At 43.1% G+C, this 17,448-nt stretch overlaps 2 protein-coding genes across 2 annotated transcripts; one reads left to right on the top strand and one right to left on the bottom strand.

Annotated features, from left to right (window-relative positions):
* The first annotated feature begins 2,460 nt into the window (after positions 1–2,460).
* On the top strand, positions 2,461–9,969 carry C1H15orf40 (chromosome 1 C15orf40 homolog). Its single transcript, XM_069956613.1, has 4 exons — positions 2,461–2,633; positions 4,145–4,271; positions 7,877–8,004; positions 9,588–9,969. The coding sequence occupies exons 1-4, from the start codon at positions 2,529–2,531 to the stop codon at positions 9,681–9,683; spliced, it is 456 nt and encodes a 151-aa protein (XP_069812714.1). The 5' UTR covers positions 2,461–2,528; the 3' UTR covers positions 9,684–9,969.
* Positions 9,970–13,449: 3,480 nt separating this feature from the next.
* RAMAC (RNA guanine-7 methyltransferase activating subunit) lies at positions 13,450–16,510 on the bottom strand. The gene is made up of 3 exons (XM_069956612.1): positions 16,405–16,510; positions 14,684–14,842; positions 13,450–13,689 (listed from the first exon to the last, which is right to left on the bottom strand). Exons 2-3 carry the CDS (start codon positions 14,839–14,841, stop codon positions 13,494–13,496), a joined length of 354 nt encoding a protein of 117 aa, XP_069812713.1. The 5' UTR covers position 14,842; positions 16,405–16,510; the 3' UTR covers positions 13,450–13,493.
* Between the last annotated feature and the right edge of the window lie 938 nt (positions 16,511–17,448).

Raw genomic sequence — 17,448 nt, 5'->3', positions numbered from 1 at the left:
AAATAAAAGTAAATAAATAAATAAACATGTTTGCTATCGCCGCGTGCGTAATCGCCCGAACTATTAATCACATTCCTAATCTCGTACGGTAAACGGCGTCAGCGCAAAAAAAATCCCAAGGTACTGATAGAAAGAACATATCATGGCGCAAAAAATGACACCTGACACAGCCCCACAGACCCAAGGATAAAAGCGTTATAAGCATGGGAAGGGAGCGATTTTAAGGAACGTATATTTGTTAACAATGGTTTGAATTTTTTACAGGCCATCAGATACAATAAAAGTTATACATGTTATATATATCGTTTTAATCAGAACGACTTGAGGAACATGCATAACAAGTCAGTTTTACCCCAGGGCGAATGGCGTAAAAACACAATCCCCCCAAATAAAAGAAATGCGTTTTTGTTTTCAATTTCACCACACTTTGAATTTTTTTCTGGTTTCACAGTGTACTTTATGCAAACATTCAGCCTCTCATTGCAAAGTACAATTAATGACGCAAAAAATAAGGGCTCATGTGGGTTTCTAGGTGGAAAAATGCAAGTGCTATGGCCTTTTAAACACAGGGAGGAAAAAACGAAAACGCAAAAACGAAAAGTGGCCCCGTCCTTAAAGGGTTAACAGCAATTACTTGCAAAGTCAATATTTGCCTAGAAAATGAACTTTATCCCCCAAAACACATTTCAACATCATTGCAGCCCTGCCTTAAAAGGACCAGCTAACATTGTTTCAGTGATTGCTCCATTAACACAGGTGTGGGTGTTGATGAGGACAGGGCTGGAGATCAATCTGTCATGATTAAGTAAGAATGACATCACTGGACACTTTAAAAGGAGGCTGGTGCTTGGCATTATTGTTTTTCTTCTGTTAACCATGGTTATTTTTAAAGAAACATGTGCAGTCATCATTGCACATAACATTGCATAACAGGGAAGAGTATCCCAGCTAGAAAGATTGCACCTCAGTCAACAATCGCGTCATCAAGAACTTTAAGGAGAGAGGTTCCATTGTTGCCAAAAAGGCTCCAGGGCGCCCAAGAAAGACCAGCAAGCGCCAGGACTGTCTCTTAAAAGTGTTTCAGCTGCAGGATTGGGCCACCAGCAGTGCAGAGCTTGCTCAGGAATGGCAGCAGGCAGGTGTGAGTGCATCTGCACGCACTGTGATGCGGAGACTCTTGGAGAAAGGCCTGGTCTCAAGGAGGTCAGCAAAGAAGCCACTTCTCTCCAGAAAAACCATCAGGGACAGACTGATATTCTGCAAAAGGTACAGGCAGTGGACTGCTGAGGACTGGGGTAAGGTCATTTTCTCTGATGAATCCCCTTTTAGATTGTTTGGGAAAACAGCTTATTCGGAGAAGACGAGGTGAGCGCTACCACCAGTCTTGTCTCATGCCAACTGTAAAGCATCCTGAAACCATTCATGTGTGGGGTTGCTTCTCAGCCAAGGAAATTGGCTCTCTCACAGTCCTGCCTAAAAGCACAGCCATGAATAAAGAATGGTACCAGAATGTCCTCCAAGAGCAACTTCTCCCAACCGTCCAAGAGCAGTTTGGCAATCAACAATGCCTTTTTCGGCATGATGAAGCACCTTCCCATAAAGCAAAGGTGATAGCTAAATGGCTCAGGGAACAAAACATAGAGATTTTAGGTCCATGGCCTGGAAACTCCTCAGATCTTTATCCCATTGAGAACTTGTGGTCAATCATCAAGAGACGGGTGGACAAACAAAAACCAACAAATTCTGACAAAATGCAAGCATTGATTGTGCAAGAATGGACTGCTATCAGTCAGGATTTTGTCCAGAAGTTGATTGAGAGCATGCCAGGGAGAATTGCAGAGGTCCTGAAGAAGAAGGGTCAACACTGCAAATATTGACTTACTGCAATAACTCCTTCTAACTGTCAGTATAAGCTTTTGTTAATCATAATATGATTGCAATTATATTTCTGTATGTGATAAAAACATCTGACAAACACACATAAAAACCAGAGGGCGGCAGATCATGTGAAAATATAATATTTGTGTCATTCTCAAAACTTTTGGCCATGACTGTATATCACCACCATCTAATATGTACAGCTTAAAATGGAACGTGATTTTCGAGATGTCTCCTTATGCGAATATATATTCTGCCATTTACTATTGTAATGTTAAACCCCAGTAATACATATTTAACATTTTATTCTATAAATAATAAGTTCATGTACTGGATTGTCCAAAAAATCTATGTAAGCACTTGAAAATTGTAAGCAAGGACCTGGTTGGCATACAATACTAAAATAAAACCACCACAAAGCTCCAAAACTGGAGCTCATTGTGCTTGTACAACAAGCAGGTCCTCAACATTTGGGGGAAATATATCAAAACCTGGCAAGTGGACGTAAAAAAACCACACAGAATTTTACACAAAGCACTACATGACGCTGAACACGTGACGCTCCGCCGCTTCCATGGACTCAGCAGTGTAGAGAGGAGAAACATCACTGCGGGCAGACAGCGCCCCCCTGAGGCAGGAGGTGTGCATCTATGCTGGGCCGGCGGTGCCGCACGGCTCTGACACTGACCGCACCAGCCCGGGCCGCAGTCGCCGCTGGACGAGCTCACACCATGCCGCGGAAGGAGAGCAAAGAGGTGACCGCTGCGGCCGTACTGCCCGGGGAATAGCAGACACCAGAGTCCTGGAGCTTTCACGTTACTGGCCTATCTTCTGCTCCTGTTCATTTACCTGTGACTCTAAAGCTGTTGCATGCTGGGAATTGTAGTTTTGCCATCCGTACAGCTCAGAGACAGCTGGGCAGCCTTATAACTTTATTAATCCTGACAGGGAAGCCATTACAGAAAACTGGGCTACTGATGGGGCACTCACCTACTCCATGAACGATGATGTGGACATAGCCTGGAAGGCAGTGTACCACCAGGGTGCAGGGTGGCATGCTCCATAGTAACACATGGAGGAGTGACACCTCCAGCCTGAGCCCCTGCTTCATCTCCATTTTCCTTTAAGAATTTTTATTTATAACCACTTTATATTTGATCATGTGATTTGCTTGCATTATTGTTGACCGCACATCCCATGGTTATGTGTGTGATGTGCTGACAGCCAATGAAGATTGTTAGTGGCCGATGATCCCAGTGATCAGCTGACTAATCGTCCGTTTACACTGAGCCATAATTCGCCCAATTGATCGTTAAACAATTTTGAAGCAACGATTTGGTTTTTATAACGATCAGCGCTTAGACGAAGAGAGAAACAGATTTAAAAATCGTTATTGCCATCATTTTTATGATCGCTTAAACCCATTTCACACATAGGGTGAATCTGTGAAAGACTGCTTACACGAAGCGATGCAAATTTTTAGTGAACGACCAACGACGATTTGAGAATATGTTGAAAGATGACAATGAACGATTTCTTGCTCGTCGCTTGATCGTTCACTGTGTTTAGACGAGCCAGTTATCGCTCAAATGCTCAGATCCTTATAGCAAAAATGCGAACGATAATCGTTTCATGTAAACGCACCATAAGAAGCAATTGCTCATTCATTGGCCGAGCAATAATTAGCCTCTTTGGCGCATAATCACCACCAAGTGCCTATTGGTGTATTTACACGGAACGATTATCATTAAAATTTTCGCAATAACGATCACATTTGAGCGATAACTGGCTCGTGTAAACACAGTGGACGATCAAATGATGAGTGAGAAATCGTTCATTGTGACCTTTCAACATGCTCTCAAATCGTCTTCGGTCGTTCACTAAAAATTCACAGATCGATTCGTGTAAACAGTCTTTCACCAATTCACCCTATGTGTGAGATCGATTTAAACGATCTTAAAAACATTTGCAATAACGATTTTTCTAACGATTTATTCGTCTAAACGCTGATAGTTATAAAAAACAAATTATTGCTTTAAGATTGTTAAACGATCGATTGGGTGAATTATCGCTCCGTGTAAGTGGACCATAAACCTTGTTAATGTCCTGCCTCACAATTACTGACTGATTGTGAGACATAAAGGGGGTCTCTACAAGGTATTGGATTCCATGAGGCCCATATACTGATTCCACACAGTTTGTCAGCCTCTGATTCAGTGTTATTTTTACATTGCCTATAAAATAAAAATTCTGCACTTCTCTACAGGGAAAAGGCCAGAAGAAGGAGTCTGCACAGGCAGCCCAGCCTACAGGTCCTGTAGTGCTCGACAAAAATGGCTCTGTTTTAATATCTGTACATGCCAAACCAGGTTCCAAACTGAATGCTGTCACAGGTAAATACATCCAATACACTAAATGAGACATTTAGGCCTTATTCACACGTTCCGTAATTTACGGATCCGTATTTCCGTATCCGAGTTAGAGCACATTGAAGTCTATTGGGCTATTTACACGATCAGTAGCAGAAATGGATGAAAATCAATCCGTAAAAAAAAAAGGACATGTCCTAGTGCGGACCCAGATTTTTTCACGGATGCTCTCATTGACATCAATTGTCTACGGATTGTTTGCGGATTGCAACATGTTTGGCATCCGTATTTCCGTAGAAAAATATGGATAACTCATGCTCCTATTTGCACAGCAGTATATAGAAGTGCTGGGATCTATTATATTGTGCCGAATTTAGCTGACAGGCCATTCATTCACTGCTCACAGACTCTTAATTGATTCATTGATACTTTCCTAACCACATAGTAAACACCAATTTATCGTGCTAATTGGTAATGATGATTGGCAGCTGGGCTACAAAGGTACAAGTACCAATTACCTCAATAAATTGGGGTGTTTACAATGAAGTTAGGAAAGTATCAATGAATCAATTAAGAGCACTGAAGGCAGAACGGCACAGGAGGATCGCATAGGAGATCGCATCATTACCGCAGGAGGGGTCTGATGATGCTGCAGGAGGGGGTCTGATGCCACGGAGGGGGTCTGATGATGCCAATCATGCACGGAAGCGTCCCCGGTTGTCATGGTGATCGCAGGAGGGGTCTGATGATGCCTGTAAAGACCGAGCACAGAAGTGTCCTGCGATCACCATGGCAACTGGGGACGCTTCCGTGCTCGGTGGTGATTGCAGGCATCATCAGACTTCCGTGCTTCCGAATGCAATACGGAAGCAATACGGATGTCCAACCCGTAATTTTTAGCGGGTGGTTTCCGGACCCGAAAAAATTACGGAACGAGGGCATAAGGCCTTACTAAGGAGTCTAATAAGTGCAACTAGTCTAATGGGGATTGGTGTATTTTGTTCTAATATCTTGTGACTGATTCATAAACATGTAGCACTCCCATAATAAATGCATCTAAATAAAAAGGCGCAACTATGAAAAAACTGTGCTGTTTTATTCACCTGGTTCTGACCAGACGTAAGCTTGCGCCTGTTTATGCGACTTTTTGAAAAGTCGCAAATGATAAATTGGGCGCTAATCCCAGATTATGCAAACTTTTGGGTTAATCCTTAAAACAGGCCGATTAAAAAAAAGTACCATACATGTGCAAAGATGTGTATATCGTATGAGAAATACCTTGTATTGCGGCACTTGAACACTTGCTCTTTCCAGCAACAAGGTTAAATACTCACAGAGATGAAGACTTAGGCTATGTTCACACTACGTAAAACTATGGCCGTAGTTCTCGCTGCAGAACTACGGCCGTAGTTTTGCGGTGTGTAATATAGCCATATTTTCAATAGGATTCCGGCCGGAGCGTACACACATCGTATACGTTCCGGCCGGGATCCCATGCGGCGCTGAAAAAAACTGACATGTCAGTTTTCTGCGTCCGGAATTCAGTGAATTCCGGCCGCAGAAAGACCTGTCAGTTCACTGTGGGCTATGGGAAGCGCTGATGCGCTCGCATCAGAGCTCCGCGGCCGGAAAGATCACCCGGCCAGTACTTAAGTACCGGCCGGGATGATCTGGGCTAAGACCGGCCGTTCCGTGACCCGGCCGGGGTCACGAAACGGCCGGGTGTTCACATAATGTGAACATAGCCTTAGTCTGCAAAATTCACAATTTATTCGGCTTCTCATACAGGACATCCAAAAGTGCTCACAGGCTGACGTGTTCTCTCCCCTCAGTCCAAACCATCCACCCCCACAGCGGCAGACTAAGGGCCCTATTCCACAGTAACGATAATCGGCCCCATTTGGCCCGATTCGGCCGATTATTGTTCCGTGTATTGTGATCCGTGTCATCGGCTGATCGTTCATTTAGGGCCAGACCTAAAATCATCATTCCCCCACCGCGCATCGCTACGGTTGAATAGCGGTGCGTGGCGGGCGACCGACGATTTCAGAAGCGCAGCATCATACATTACCTGTCAGGTCTTCTTCTTCGCGCTGTCTTCATCCCCGCTTCCCGCGCTCTCTATCTTCCGAATGGCCGGTCAGCTGACGGAGCGCTCAGCCAATCACAGGCCGGGACCGCCGCGTGGCCTGTCAACTGACCGGCCATTCGGAAGATAGAGCGCGTGGGACCCGGGGATGAAGACAGCGCAGAGAAGAAGACCTGCAGGTAATGTATGCTGGTGCAAGGGCTGCAAGGATATCGGTAACGATCATCGGGCCGTGGAATAGGCCCAGTAAACAAGCGGCGATCTAGCAGATCGCCGCTCGTTTACATAGTTGATCGGTCCCTGCTCGGCCCGTGGAATAGGACCCTAAGTCTTCATCTTTTTGACTATTCATCCTTGTTGCTGGAAAGAGCAAGTGTTCAAGTGCCGCAATACAAGGTATTTCTAATACGATATACACATCTTTGCACATGTGTGGTATTATATAAAGTGGACTTAGTGGGGTCCGGTTGGATGTGGATGGACTGTTTTATGCCATTGAGCAAGTGCAGTGTTGGTTATTTATTTTAAGATTAAAAAAAAGTTGCATCTAAAAATATTCACCTGTTGAATACTAGTTCATAAATAGAACTTAGACCCAAAATGGGTGAAAAATGCATTTATTCACCAAAAATTAGGCTCAAACCCCTTGATAAATGTCTCCCATAGTTCCTCTTACTTTATAAGGGTATGTGCACACAACAGAAATCACGCAGACAACTTCCAGTGGATTCCGATGCTCGTTCCTCCACGCTCCCGCTTGAAGTTCCACCCGTCCCATAGACTCCATTCTATGCCCAGGTGGATTCTGCTGTCCACCCAAATAATTTACATGTTGGAGGCTGACCGAAACAATCACTGTGTGTGGCAGCCTCTGCTCCACACTGCTATCACCGCCCACTGTGCTAGAATTACTAACAGAGTGCAAGGGCATGTCACCCTTTACTGCTGCCAGTCATCAGAGGTGCATGTGTAAATATATAAAATATACATTTATTTAAATAAAGTTATATTACCAAGTAGTTTGTATTTACATGATCCATCTCCTTCATGAGCAACTACTCCTGGCTTTTCCAGGTCTTCTAGCTGAGCACCAAGCAAGTAAACTCACCAAATGAAATTACTGTATGAGTAGGAGGCACAAGTTGTAAGCAAAGTCTTACTCAACATCCTTGTGATGCTTAGCTCCTGATCCTTGTATGCAGGGGACCGAAGGGCTTGATGTGACAGGAGAGCCTGGTCACAATTCCAACCACTGTGACCCCTGTAGTTCTGCCACTGTGGGTGTCAAGCAGCTTTTTGAGGCAGTTTCATAGCACCTTTATGTAAGTATGTATCTTAGTTGTGTTAGGGGTTTCACTATTTTTCTAGGCTGAGATTTGTGAATACATTTTTTTTTACATAATCATGGGTTTTATACAAGAATCCTCCTACATTACTTTTCTGTCATTATTCTTACACGCCATCCTCATTTCCATTGTTTGAAGATGAAATCTGCTTTCTGCAACTGTACTATATTGATGGTGTTATATTTATGCAATAGATGTGACAACAGAGGCTGTTGGAGTTGCAATTGCAGCTCCTCCATCAGAAGGAGAGGCAAATGCTGAATTATGCCGCTATCTCTCAAAGGTCCTGGAGGTAAAGAAGAGCGAAGTTAATCTTGATAAGGTAAGTCTTTTATATTTTTAATAGCCGTCTCTAAGGTCACAATAACACATGGCAAAATGTACAGTAAAATACATGTGGATGGGTGGCAGGGGCATAGGTATAGGGGTACAGAGGTAGCAGCTGTACCTGACTTGGGGACTGAGTTTGATTTTGCCATAGAATTGTGGCATATTTGTCTCCTTAAAGGGGTTTTCCAGTGAAAATCTTTTTCTTTCAAATCAAATGAAATCAGAAAGTTATATAGATTTGTAATTTACTTCAATTAAAAAATCTCACTTATAAGCTGCTAAATGTCCTGCAGGAAATGTTGGTTTATTTTCAGTCTGACACAGTGCTCTCTGCTGACATCTCTGGCCGAGGCAGGAACTCTGTCTTGGTTTTATATGAATCCCCATAGAAAACCTCTCCTGCTCTGGACAGTTCCTGTCTCAGCCAGAGATGTCAGCAGAGAGCACTGTGTCAGACTGAAAATAAAACATTTCCTGCAAGATATACAGCAGCTAATACGTATGGGAAGACTTGAGCTTTTTAATAGAAGTAAATTACAAATCTATATAACTTTCTGAAGCTAGTTAATTTGAAAGAATTTTTTTTCCGCTGGATAACCCCTTTAATGCCTTATTATATGGCCCATGCCACGATGTACATAAACCAGTGCTGATCTGCTAAATCAGTCCTACCTACAGAGCCTGCATGAATGGCTTTAATCAGCCATTGGCCACACATATCCTTTTGCACGGGTAGATGAGCGAATGGTATATGGTTTTCAAATAAAAATAGAGTTTAGAATTATAAATATTGCATTGATTATTTGCTTCCCTTTGACCTATCTTTTTTTCTATTCTGGAAGAATGAATGCAATGAATTGAATAATTCAGCAAGTGCTGACAAAAGATGGTCAGATACTGGCAATAGATCCTGGAATCAAGTCACCAGATAACCATCTTGTCTTTTGTTTTTGTGGCCAAATTGTTGTGGGTGCCCGAGTAGCTAGCATTGAATTTTTATAGGGGTCATGACTAATCAGTGCAGTATAGCTTCACAACCTTTGGTGTATCCTAAAAATAGAAATATTAGACATATGTTGGCTGGACCCACCAATTTCTGTGGGCCTCAACTGTCCAATGACCGTATATTTGGGGGAAAGATTTGAAATGTTGAATTTGATATGCCTGATCCATAAGTTGCCATCAGACTTCTGTATTCAGATGAACCCTTGATGTAGCCAAGCACTCTTGTGTATAGGGGAAGTTGTAGTGATAGCTTTCACCCAAATAAGTATTCAACCAACAACTGTCTGTTATGTGGATGTAGCTATATGTGTAAAATTAGAAAATACACTGTACTCACCATGCCCATCCCTGGTGCCTCTGTTCATTTTCCCTGACGATGACGCCCTCTACATACGCTCTGAAGCCAATGCAGTGGGGTTGTTAAGCATTGTCCCTATTCTGCTGACATCATCTGGAGAAGTATACAGAGCCTGAGCTGTGATTGGTTGCTGTGAGCAGATCGATAAATCTGGGGTTAAATGTGTGAATAATGTGATGTAAATAAAATGCTGGCTAATATTATCTTTACAGGGTGGAAAAAGTCGGGATAAAATAGTGAAGATTTCAGCTGCTGTCACACCAGAATTTGTTTTAGAAAAACTAAAGAGTGAAGCATCCAAAGGTTGAGTGTCTTCGCTTTAGCTGCTGATGGACTCTTTCAACTTACTGTAAAAGTTTCCCTTATTTGCAGAAAATTATTTTTATTTTTTATGTGACAGAAGTCATCGCTAAACATAAATTTTCTAAGGATGAGAAATTAGAAAAAAAAACTTCTAAAAAATATTGGCGCTAAACATAAATTTTCTAAGGATGAGAAATTAGAAAAAAAAACTTCTAAAAAATATTGGAAACATTTTGGATGCGGTCGGCTTATATACTGGATAAGGAAAATACAAACTATTTTATTGTGCAAGTAACATTGAGGTCAAGTTTATGGAGGAACCACTACATGACAGTCCTATCTGTAAGTGGTTATAGAAAACACATCTGAATCAACACCAAGTAATATTGTCCGTATTAGCTCATATTGAAACATTAGTGAAACAAATGTTATCAGCAGCAGAAAACTACATTGTAAGGTTATGTGCACACAATGGAATTGCGATGACCCTGTTTACTATTTAGACGGATGGCGGAATCCGCCTGTGCATAGATTGAAGTATATGGCACGGGCGGAAATGTGCGCGACCCCCAGAGTTCGTAGTGTGCACTTACCCTAAAGATCCTCTTAACTTTTGAGGTTCAATGGATCACGCATAGAGATGAACGCAACTCAAGCACAATCATTTGGCATTTGAATACTGGTGGTGAAAGAAGCTGGATGCAGCCCTAGGGAGTCCTGGAAAACATGGTTACAGCCTGGAAGTCGTGGAAAACATGGATATGGCTTATGGCTGCATCTATGTTTTCCAGGACTCCCTAGGGCTGCATCCAACTTCTTCAGCCACAGGTATTCAAATGCTGAATGATCAGACTCGAGCATGCTTGAGTTGTGCTCATCTCTAATTACACGTTTTTTCTAACTTATCACATTCATGATTAATCAGAATAAGATGTGGAGAATCTGTAGGCTAAGTACAGCCCCTTATGCTGCGTTTACACGCAACGATTATCGTACGAATTTGGGCGATAACGATCGAATTCGAACGATAATCATACATGTAAACGGAGCGAACGATTAGACGAGCGAGAAATCGTTCATTTTGATCTTTGAACATGTTTTCAAATCGTCATTGATCGTTCGCAAAAAATTTGCAGATCGTTCCGTGTGAACAGTCGTTCGGCGATTTAACCAATGTGTGAGATAGGCTTAAGCGATCGCAAAAACGAAATTTCCGTACGATATATCGTATGATCGGGCCAATTTTCGTTTTGTGTAAACGCAGCATTAAACTTGGGTCATGTTTTTCAATCCATGTGCATTATTCTGGTGAAAGCCACAGCCATTAGGAAATGCCAGTACTGTTCTACTTTGATTGGGCCTAAGATTTTCCAAATGAACATACATAGTATCACACTACCTCCACAGACTTGCCTTTTTCCATATTGCACGCTGGTGACATATCTCCTCCTGGCAAGCAATGTGCACGCACATCCCCCTGCCTGTAACTACCCTGTTTCCCAAGAAATAAGACATCCTCCAAAAATAAGGCCTAGTGGAGGATTTACAGGATAACTTAAAATAAGGCATCCCCCAAACGTAAGACCCCCTCTGCCACCAGGGTTATGGTGGTTTGTGATGACAACACCTACACAGTATATAATGTTCATTTTTTTTTGTGCAACAATTAGTGTGAATTCTTCATGGAAGAATAAGACATAGCGCATCTTTGGGAGCAAAAATTAATATAAGACACTGTCTTATTTTCGGGGAAACACAGTACGTAACAGAAAATGTGATTCATAAGAGCAGGCAATCTTAAAGAAGCAGTTCACTTTTTATTTTTTTCTCCCCCCCGGGTAGCCGCTGTCAAGTATACTTACAGAAGATGATCGGTGTCCCGTTCCCGTCGGTCAGTTCCGTCCCGCGGTGCCGTTCACATCGGGTGCGCGCTCACTTCCGCCGGCGCTGTGACTCCTCTTCTCTCCCTTGTCATTTGAACGCCGGAAGTCACGCGCTTCCATAGAGAATGCATGGAAGCGAGTGACTTCCGGCGTATAATCACTGGGCAGAGAAGAGGACTCGCAGCAGCCGGCGGAAGTGAGCGCGCGCCCGATGTGAACGGCACCGCGGGACGGAACTGACCGACGGGAACGGGACACCGATCATCTTCTGTAAGTATACATGACAGCGGCTACCCGGGGGGGTGAAAAAAATAAAAAGTGAACTGCTTCTTTAAATTGCTTCATAGTCCAGTTCTGATGTCCACTGAAGTATACAGGGGTCTTCGAGGTGTCTTGGCCGCTGTGCAGCAAGCTGCAGTGTATTGCTTGCTTTGACACCTTTCGATCATAAGCTACATAAATGTTTTTTAGCGGCTTGCACTACAGTGGACCTTCTGTGGGACTGGACTTGACAAGCTCGTGTAAATATGTAAAAGAACTATACTAACAGCAGATATCAAGGGAGAAAATAGTTGAGCATGTTGGATTTTGACATGCCTGATTCTTTTTTGTGTTCAGAGAGACTAGCATCTGCTGGTAGCAGCTTTCTCCCCTTTTGAATGTCATTAAAGATGCTCAATCAGCTGACACCTATTGAAAATGTACAGTTAATTGCTGTGTTTACACGGAACGATTATCGCTCGAATTTTCGCAATAACGATCGCATTTGAGCGATAATCGTTCCGTGTAAACACTGCAAACGATGAAGCGAAAAATTATTCATTTTGATCTTTCAACATGTTATCAAATCCTCCTTTGCTAAAAATTTGAAGATCGCTTCGTGTAAATAGTCTTTTAAAGATTCACCCTATGTAAAAGATGGGCTGAAGCGATCTTAAAAACGATCAGAATAACAATTTTTCTCCATCTAAATGCTGATTGTTATAAAAACCAAATCGTTGCTTTAAAATCATTAACCGTTCGATTGGGCGAATTATCGTTCCGTGTAAACCCAGCCTATTCCTCAAAGCATACTTTTTCTTTTTAACTGATAAAAGAAGTCAAATGCTACAAGAGGTCTTTAAAGTTTGATATTGTTGCTATCACTTTCCCACAAAAGAATCAGTATGGTTACAGCAATGAGTTTAAAAAAAATGTTTGTGTCAATCTATTTTGAAAGCCATAGCATTTTTATTTTTGTCAACTGTGCCATTTGAGGACTTGCTCTTTGTGCGACTAAGGGTCCATTTACACAGAAAGATTATCTGCCAACGATTTGAAGCCGAAGCCAGAAAGACTATAAACAGAGATAAGGTCATAAAGGAAAGCCTGAGATTTCTCCTCTTTTCAAATCCATTCCTGGCTTTGGCTTCAAGTCTTTGGCAGATAATCTGTCAGATAATCTTTGTGTTTATGGACCCTAAGGTGCACTGGCACTGATCAATACAAGTAGTTTTTGTTACTTTGCAGGAAGAGATTAAACTTAACTAATGCCTACCATCATTTTACATCTCCTGGTATTTGTATTTCCTCATGTATGTAAGAGTGCAGCCACACATTACAGCAGGCCAAATTGTGCAGCCATTGGCCACCATTAGTTATTCCTCTGCCCTTGCGTTTACTTACAGAATAGTTCTGAAAGTGCCCTTAGTTTTAATACTCAAATTAGACAATACATTCGATGCAGAGCTGGAGAACAGTGAAGACTGCACATACTGTATTCAGATCATGATCTGATCAGGTTGATTAAATTACTACAGTGCAAGAACATCTGACCATATGCTAAAAAATAGGTGCATTTAATTCTAGGTCATGCAATTACCATAGGAATTGCAGGTCATCTCATAAATGAAAAAAAAAACAAAACAATGTTTTATTACAAAACCAAAATCACTAATAACGATCCGGGTAAAATCTCTGGTTCCCGGAATGGTGGTCGCGATGTCCTTCTTGACGGTAAGACTGATCCTGTCTGTATTGGTTGTGGCCCCAGCCTCTACCACCTCGTGGTTGGTTATAGCTGTTATAGCTGTTGTTGGACCAGTCCCTTCTTCCTTCCCAGCGTCTCTGGTGTCTGTTGTCTCTATATCTGTAATGAACAGAATAAGGCAACAGTCATAAGAATGGCAGTGTTACATTGATTGGTTTAAAGCAGGTTTTCCCAAGAAGTCCCACGGAATTACAAAAACTAAAGGCAGGCTGGAAGGGGAAGAAAAATATACAACTGAACTCACCCCTCCTTGTGCCTCAGATGCGCCGCTCCCGGGCCCCGTTCAGATCTGCTGATGACTTGCAGCTCTATCAGTTGGAACGTCACGTACCCAGATGAGTGAGATCCCACCCAGCCAATCAGCGAGTGGGGCTGAACACCAACCTATTCACTGACTGTCTGAGCGGGCGATTGCTCAGCAGGGCTATGACGTTTCAGCTGGAGAAGCCACGTGACGTACCCAGGTTACGCTGAAGATGACAGCTAGCTGCTGTGAACTGGACCCAGGAGCGGGACATCTGGGGCACTAGGACAGGCGAGTTCAGTTTTTTATTATTTTCCTGCCCCCACCAGCGTGCCTGCAGTTTTTGTACTTCTGTAGGACTTCTCACTGGCAGCAGTAACCCAAGTGAAATGTCACAGGAAGTGGTGAGCAGTGGGAAACAGGAGCCAGGCGTTTAGGTCAGGTGAGTTATGGCTTTAGTTTTCTTACTGCACCTGGAGGCATTAGGGCATTACTTTCATACCCAAAATTTCTTTTTTAATTGGTTTAAAACAACTTTTTATTAAAGCAACTCTGTGCCCACAATCTGCCTCCCCCAAACCACTTGTACCATCAGATAGCTGCTTTTAATCCAAGATCTGTGGTTTGTTAATTTAAAAAATAAAAAGCGTTTAACTTTAGGTGTTCAGATCGAATGTTCAAGGAAGACAACCACTTATAAGAGTACATTCACACATACTTAATATGCTACTTATTTCACGCTGCATATTTCATTGTGCACATTTAAGCTATTTATTTATATACGGCACAATTACACCATCAGATCCACAGCATATTGTGTAAACGTACCCTAGATGTGCAGGCACCTACCTGTCCTGATTCCTCTGATTGCCTCCCCTCCAGTCTTCAACAATAGGAGGTTGGCTTTCTGGCATTTTCAGATATTCTTGATACTCTGCATCCTGTGCTGTGAAGCGGTCAGAAAACAGATTCTCATACGTTTGCTTTATATCAGATGTGTCCGTCATTCTGAAGAAAGAAACAAAATGTAAGTATCCAACTAAATCGAGAACTAACCAAATCAGTAAGTGTTCCCCAACCCTACTGAAGGAGGTTACTGGGCAGAGGTGATTAATGACCTGTCCATATGCTGCTTTTACACGAAACGATGATTCGCCCGATCGTAGGATTAACGATGTCGGAGTAACGATTTTATTTTCATAACGATCAGCGTTTAGACGGTACGCTATATCGTACGGAAAACTTGTTTTGCGATCGCTTAAGCCTATCTCACACATTGGTTAAATTGGCGAACGACTGTTCACACGTAACGATCTGCGAATTGCAAACGATCAACGACGATTTTAGAAGTTGTTGAAAAATCAAAATGAACGATTTCTCGCTCGTTGTTTGATTGTTCGCAGTGTTTACACGTATTGTGCAAATTCACACGATAATCGTTCCGTGTAAACGCAGCATGAGGATAGGCCATCAATTGCTGATCAGCAGGATGCCAACACCCAACAAACCCAGCTGTTCAGGGGGGCTGCTACAACTGGATCTATGAAGAGAAGGGGCCTAGTTCACTGCAACTTAGCTCCTGTTCACTTCAGAGTGTGTTAGGAGCACTATGTATCAATCTGTTCAGCTCCTTTGAACATTAAAGGGGTAGTTCAGCAAAAAATATTTTCTTTCAAATCCACTGGTGCCAGAGATTTGTAATTTATTTCTACTTAAAAAAATCGTATGTTTTTTTAATACCTATCAGCTGCTGTATGTCCTACAGCATGGTGGCTCAGTGGTTAGCACTGTAGCCTTGCAGCGCTGGAGTCCTGTGTTCAAATCCCACCAAGGGCAACATCTGCAAAGAGTTTGTATGTTCTCTCCGTGTTTGCGTGGGTTTCCTCCCACACCCAAAAAAACATACAGAGGTGTGGGAAGCGGTGTATTCTTTCCAGTCAGGAACTGTCCAGAGCAGCAGCAAATCCCTATAGAAAACGCTCTCCTGCTCTGCAGATTGGAAAGAATACACCACTCCCTACAGGACATACAGCAGTTGATAAGTACTGAAAGACTTGAAGTTTTATAATAAAAGTAAATTACTAATCTTTGGTACCAGTTGATTATTATTTTTTTCTTTTGCTACAGCAGCAGTACTGTCAACACTAGCTCAACTTCTAAAGAGGTATTCCACCCAGCCTATCCCCATGAGAGATTGTGGGACATAAGGACCTCTATACTGGAGGTGGGACCTGCATTTATGAGATTTTATGCCAAATTCTGTTCATATCCACAGGATTACCCCATGCAGTGTGAGGGACACAGCAGCATGGAGGTCTAGAGCTGCACCAACCAGACTGTGGTATACTAAACAGTATGAATGACAACATCCAAAATCATTCACAAAACCTTAAAAACATGGATCCCAATGGAGTTCCCCTTTAAGGACACTACATCATCAAGGGCAGGTAGCCCAATATCCCGAGCTATGCTGAAGGCTACAGAGGAGCACAGAGTGCGGGATTACACACAACAGATAACCCTGGATATGAAGAAGAAGCATGAGCCCTCGCGGGCGGCAGTGTACATACCTGAGCGCGGCGCACACACGGCTCACAATGTATCTGCAGGTAGGCGAACGTAACAAAGTAGTCTAATCGGCGCGGCGCGATGACGTCACGGGCATTCAAAGACGGCCGCGTGACTCCTGTGGGCGGAGTCGCCGGCTGTACATAGGGAGTAGGGTGGAGCTCACTAAGCGCTGGAGAGCGAGGGAGGCGGCTGTGACTCTGCACTGACTAGATGAGGTTTTACCAACCTGCGGTCCTCCAGATGGTGCAAAACTACAACTCTCATCGTGCTGGGAGGTGGCGTTTAGCTGCTCTAGAGCAGTGATGGCTAACCTTGACACTCCAGCTGTTGCAAAACTACAACTCCCATCAAGCCTGGGCAGCCAAAGCCATATCTTTGGTTGTTCAGGCATGATGGGAATTGTAGTTTTGCAACAGCTGGAGTGTCAAGGTTAGCCATCACTGCTCTAGAAGGAACTTGGTTGCAGCTTATGCAATAGAGTGAGACACACTCCCCAAACACCATGTAGAGCGGCCTGCATTATGTGCCCCCAGAGCTGCCGCTCACTATGCCTCTCAGTACAGCTGGAGCTGAGGGATAGTGACATAGCCTAAAAGCACACAATGTTGGCATAGGCCTGCCCGAATACAATTCCCTGTGTGTCACTGTGTGTGCACTACAAAGCAGCCTCTAACATGGCTGGACCACAGTGCAGGCCGGGCCACATGAACCACACAGACGTTTACTTCATTCATAGGCCGTGTAGAGGAGAGGTGCAAGGCCCATGAACAATGCTAATGGTGCGTTTACACGGAAGGATTATCATTTGAATTTTCGCGATAACAATCAAATATAAGCGATATTCGGCTTGTGTAAACACAGCGGATCAATTATCGCTTTGTGTAAATGCAGCATAAAAAACCTGCTAAAATGATCTGATCAGCTGACGAACAATGGTTGTATGTCAGCTGATTGTTGGGTCTGTTACACTGGCCAATATTGTTGCCCCGTAAAAAGAGCCCTAACTAGCTGGCTGAGGTTGCAGCTCCCAACAGTGACACACC

This window comes from Dendropsophus ebraccatus, chromosome 1 (genome assembly GCF_027789765.1).
Source record: "Dendropsophus ebraccatus isolate aDenEbr1 chromosome 1, aDenEbr1.pat, whole genome shotgun sequence".
NCBI lineage: Eukaryota > Metazoa > Chordata > Amphibia > Anura > Hylidae > Dendropsophus > Dendropsophus ebraccatus.
The sequence above is the reverse complement of the archived record's forward strand: the minus strand, read 5'-3'. Positions and strand labels throughout refer to the sequence as shown.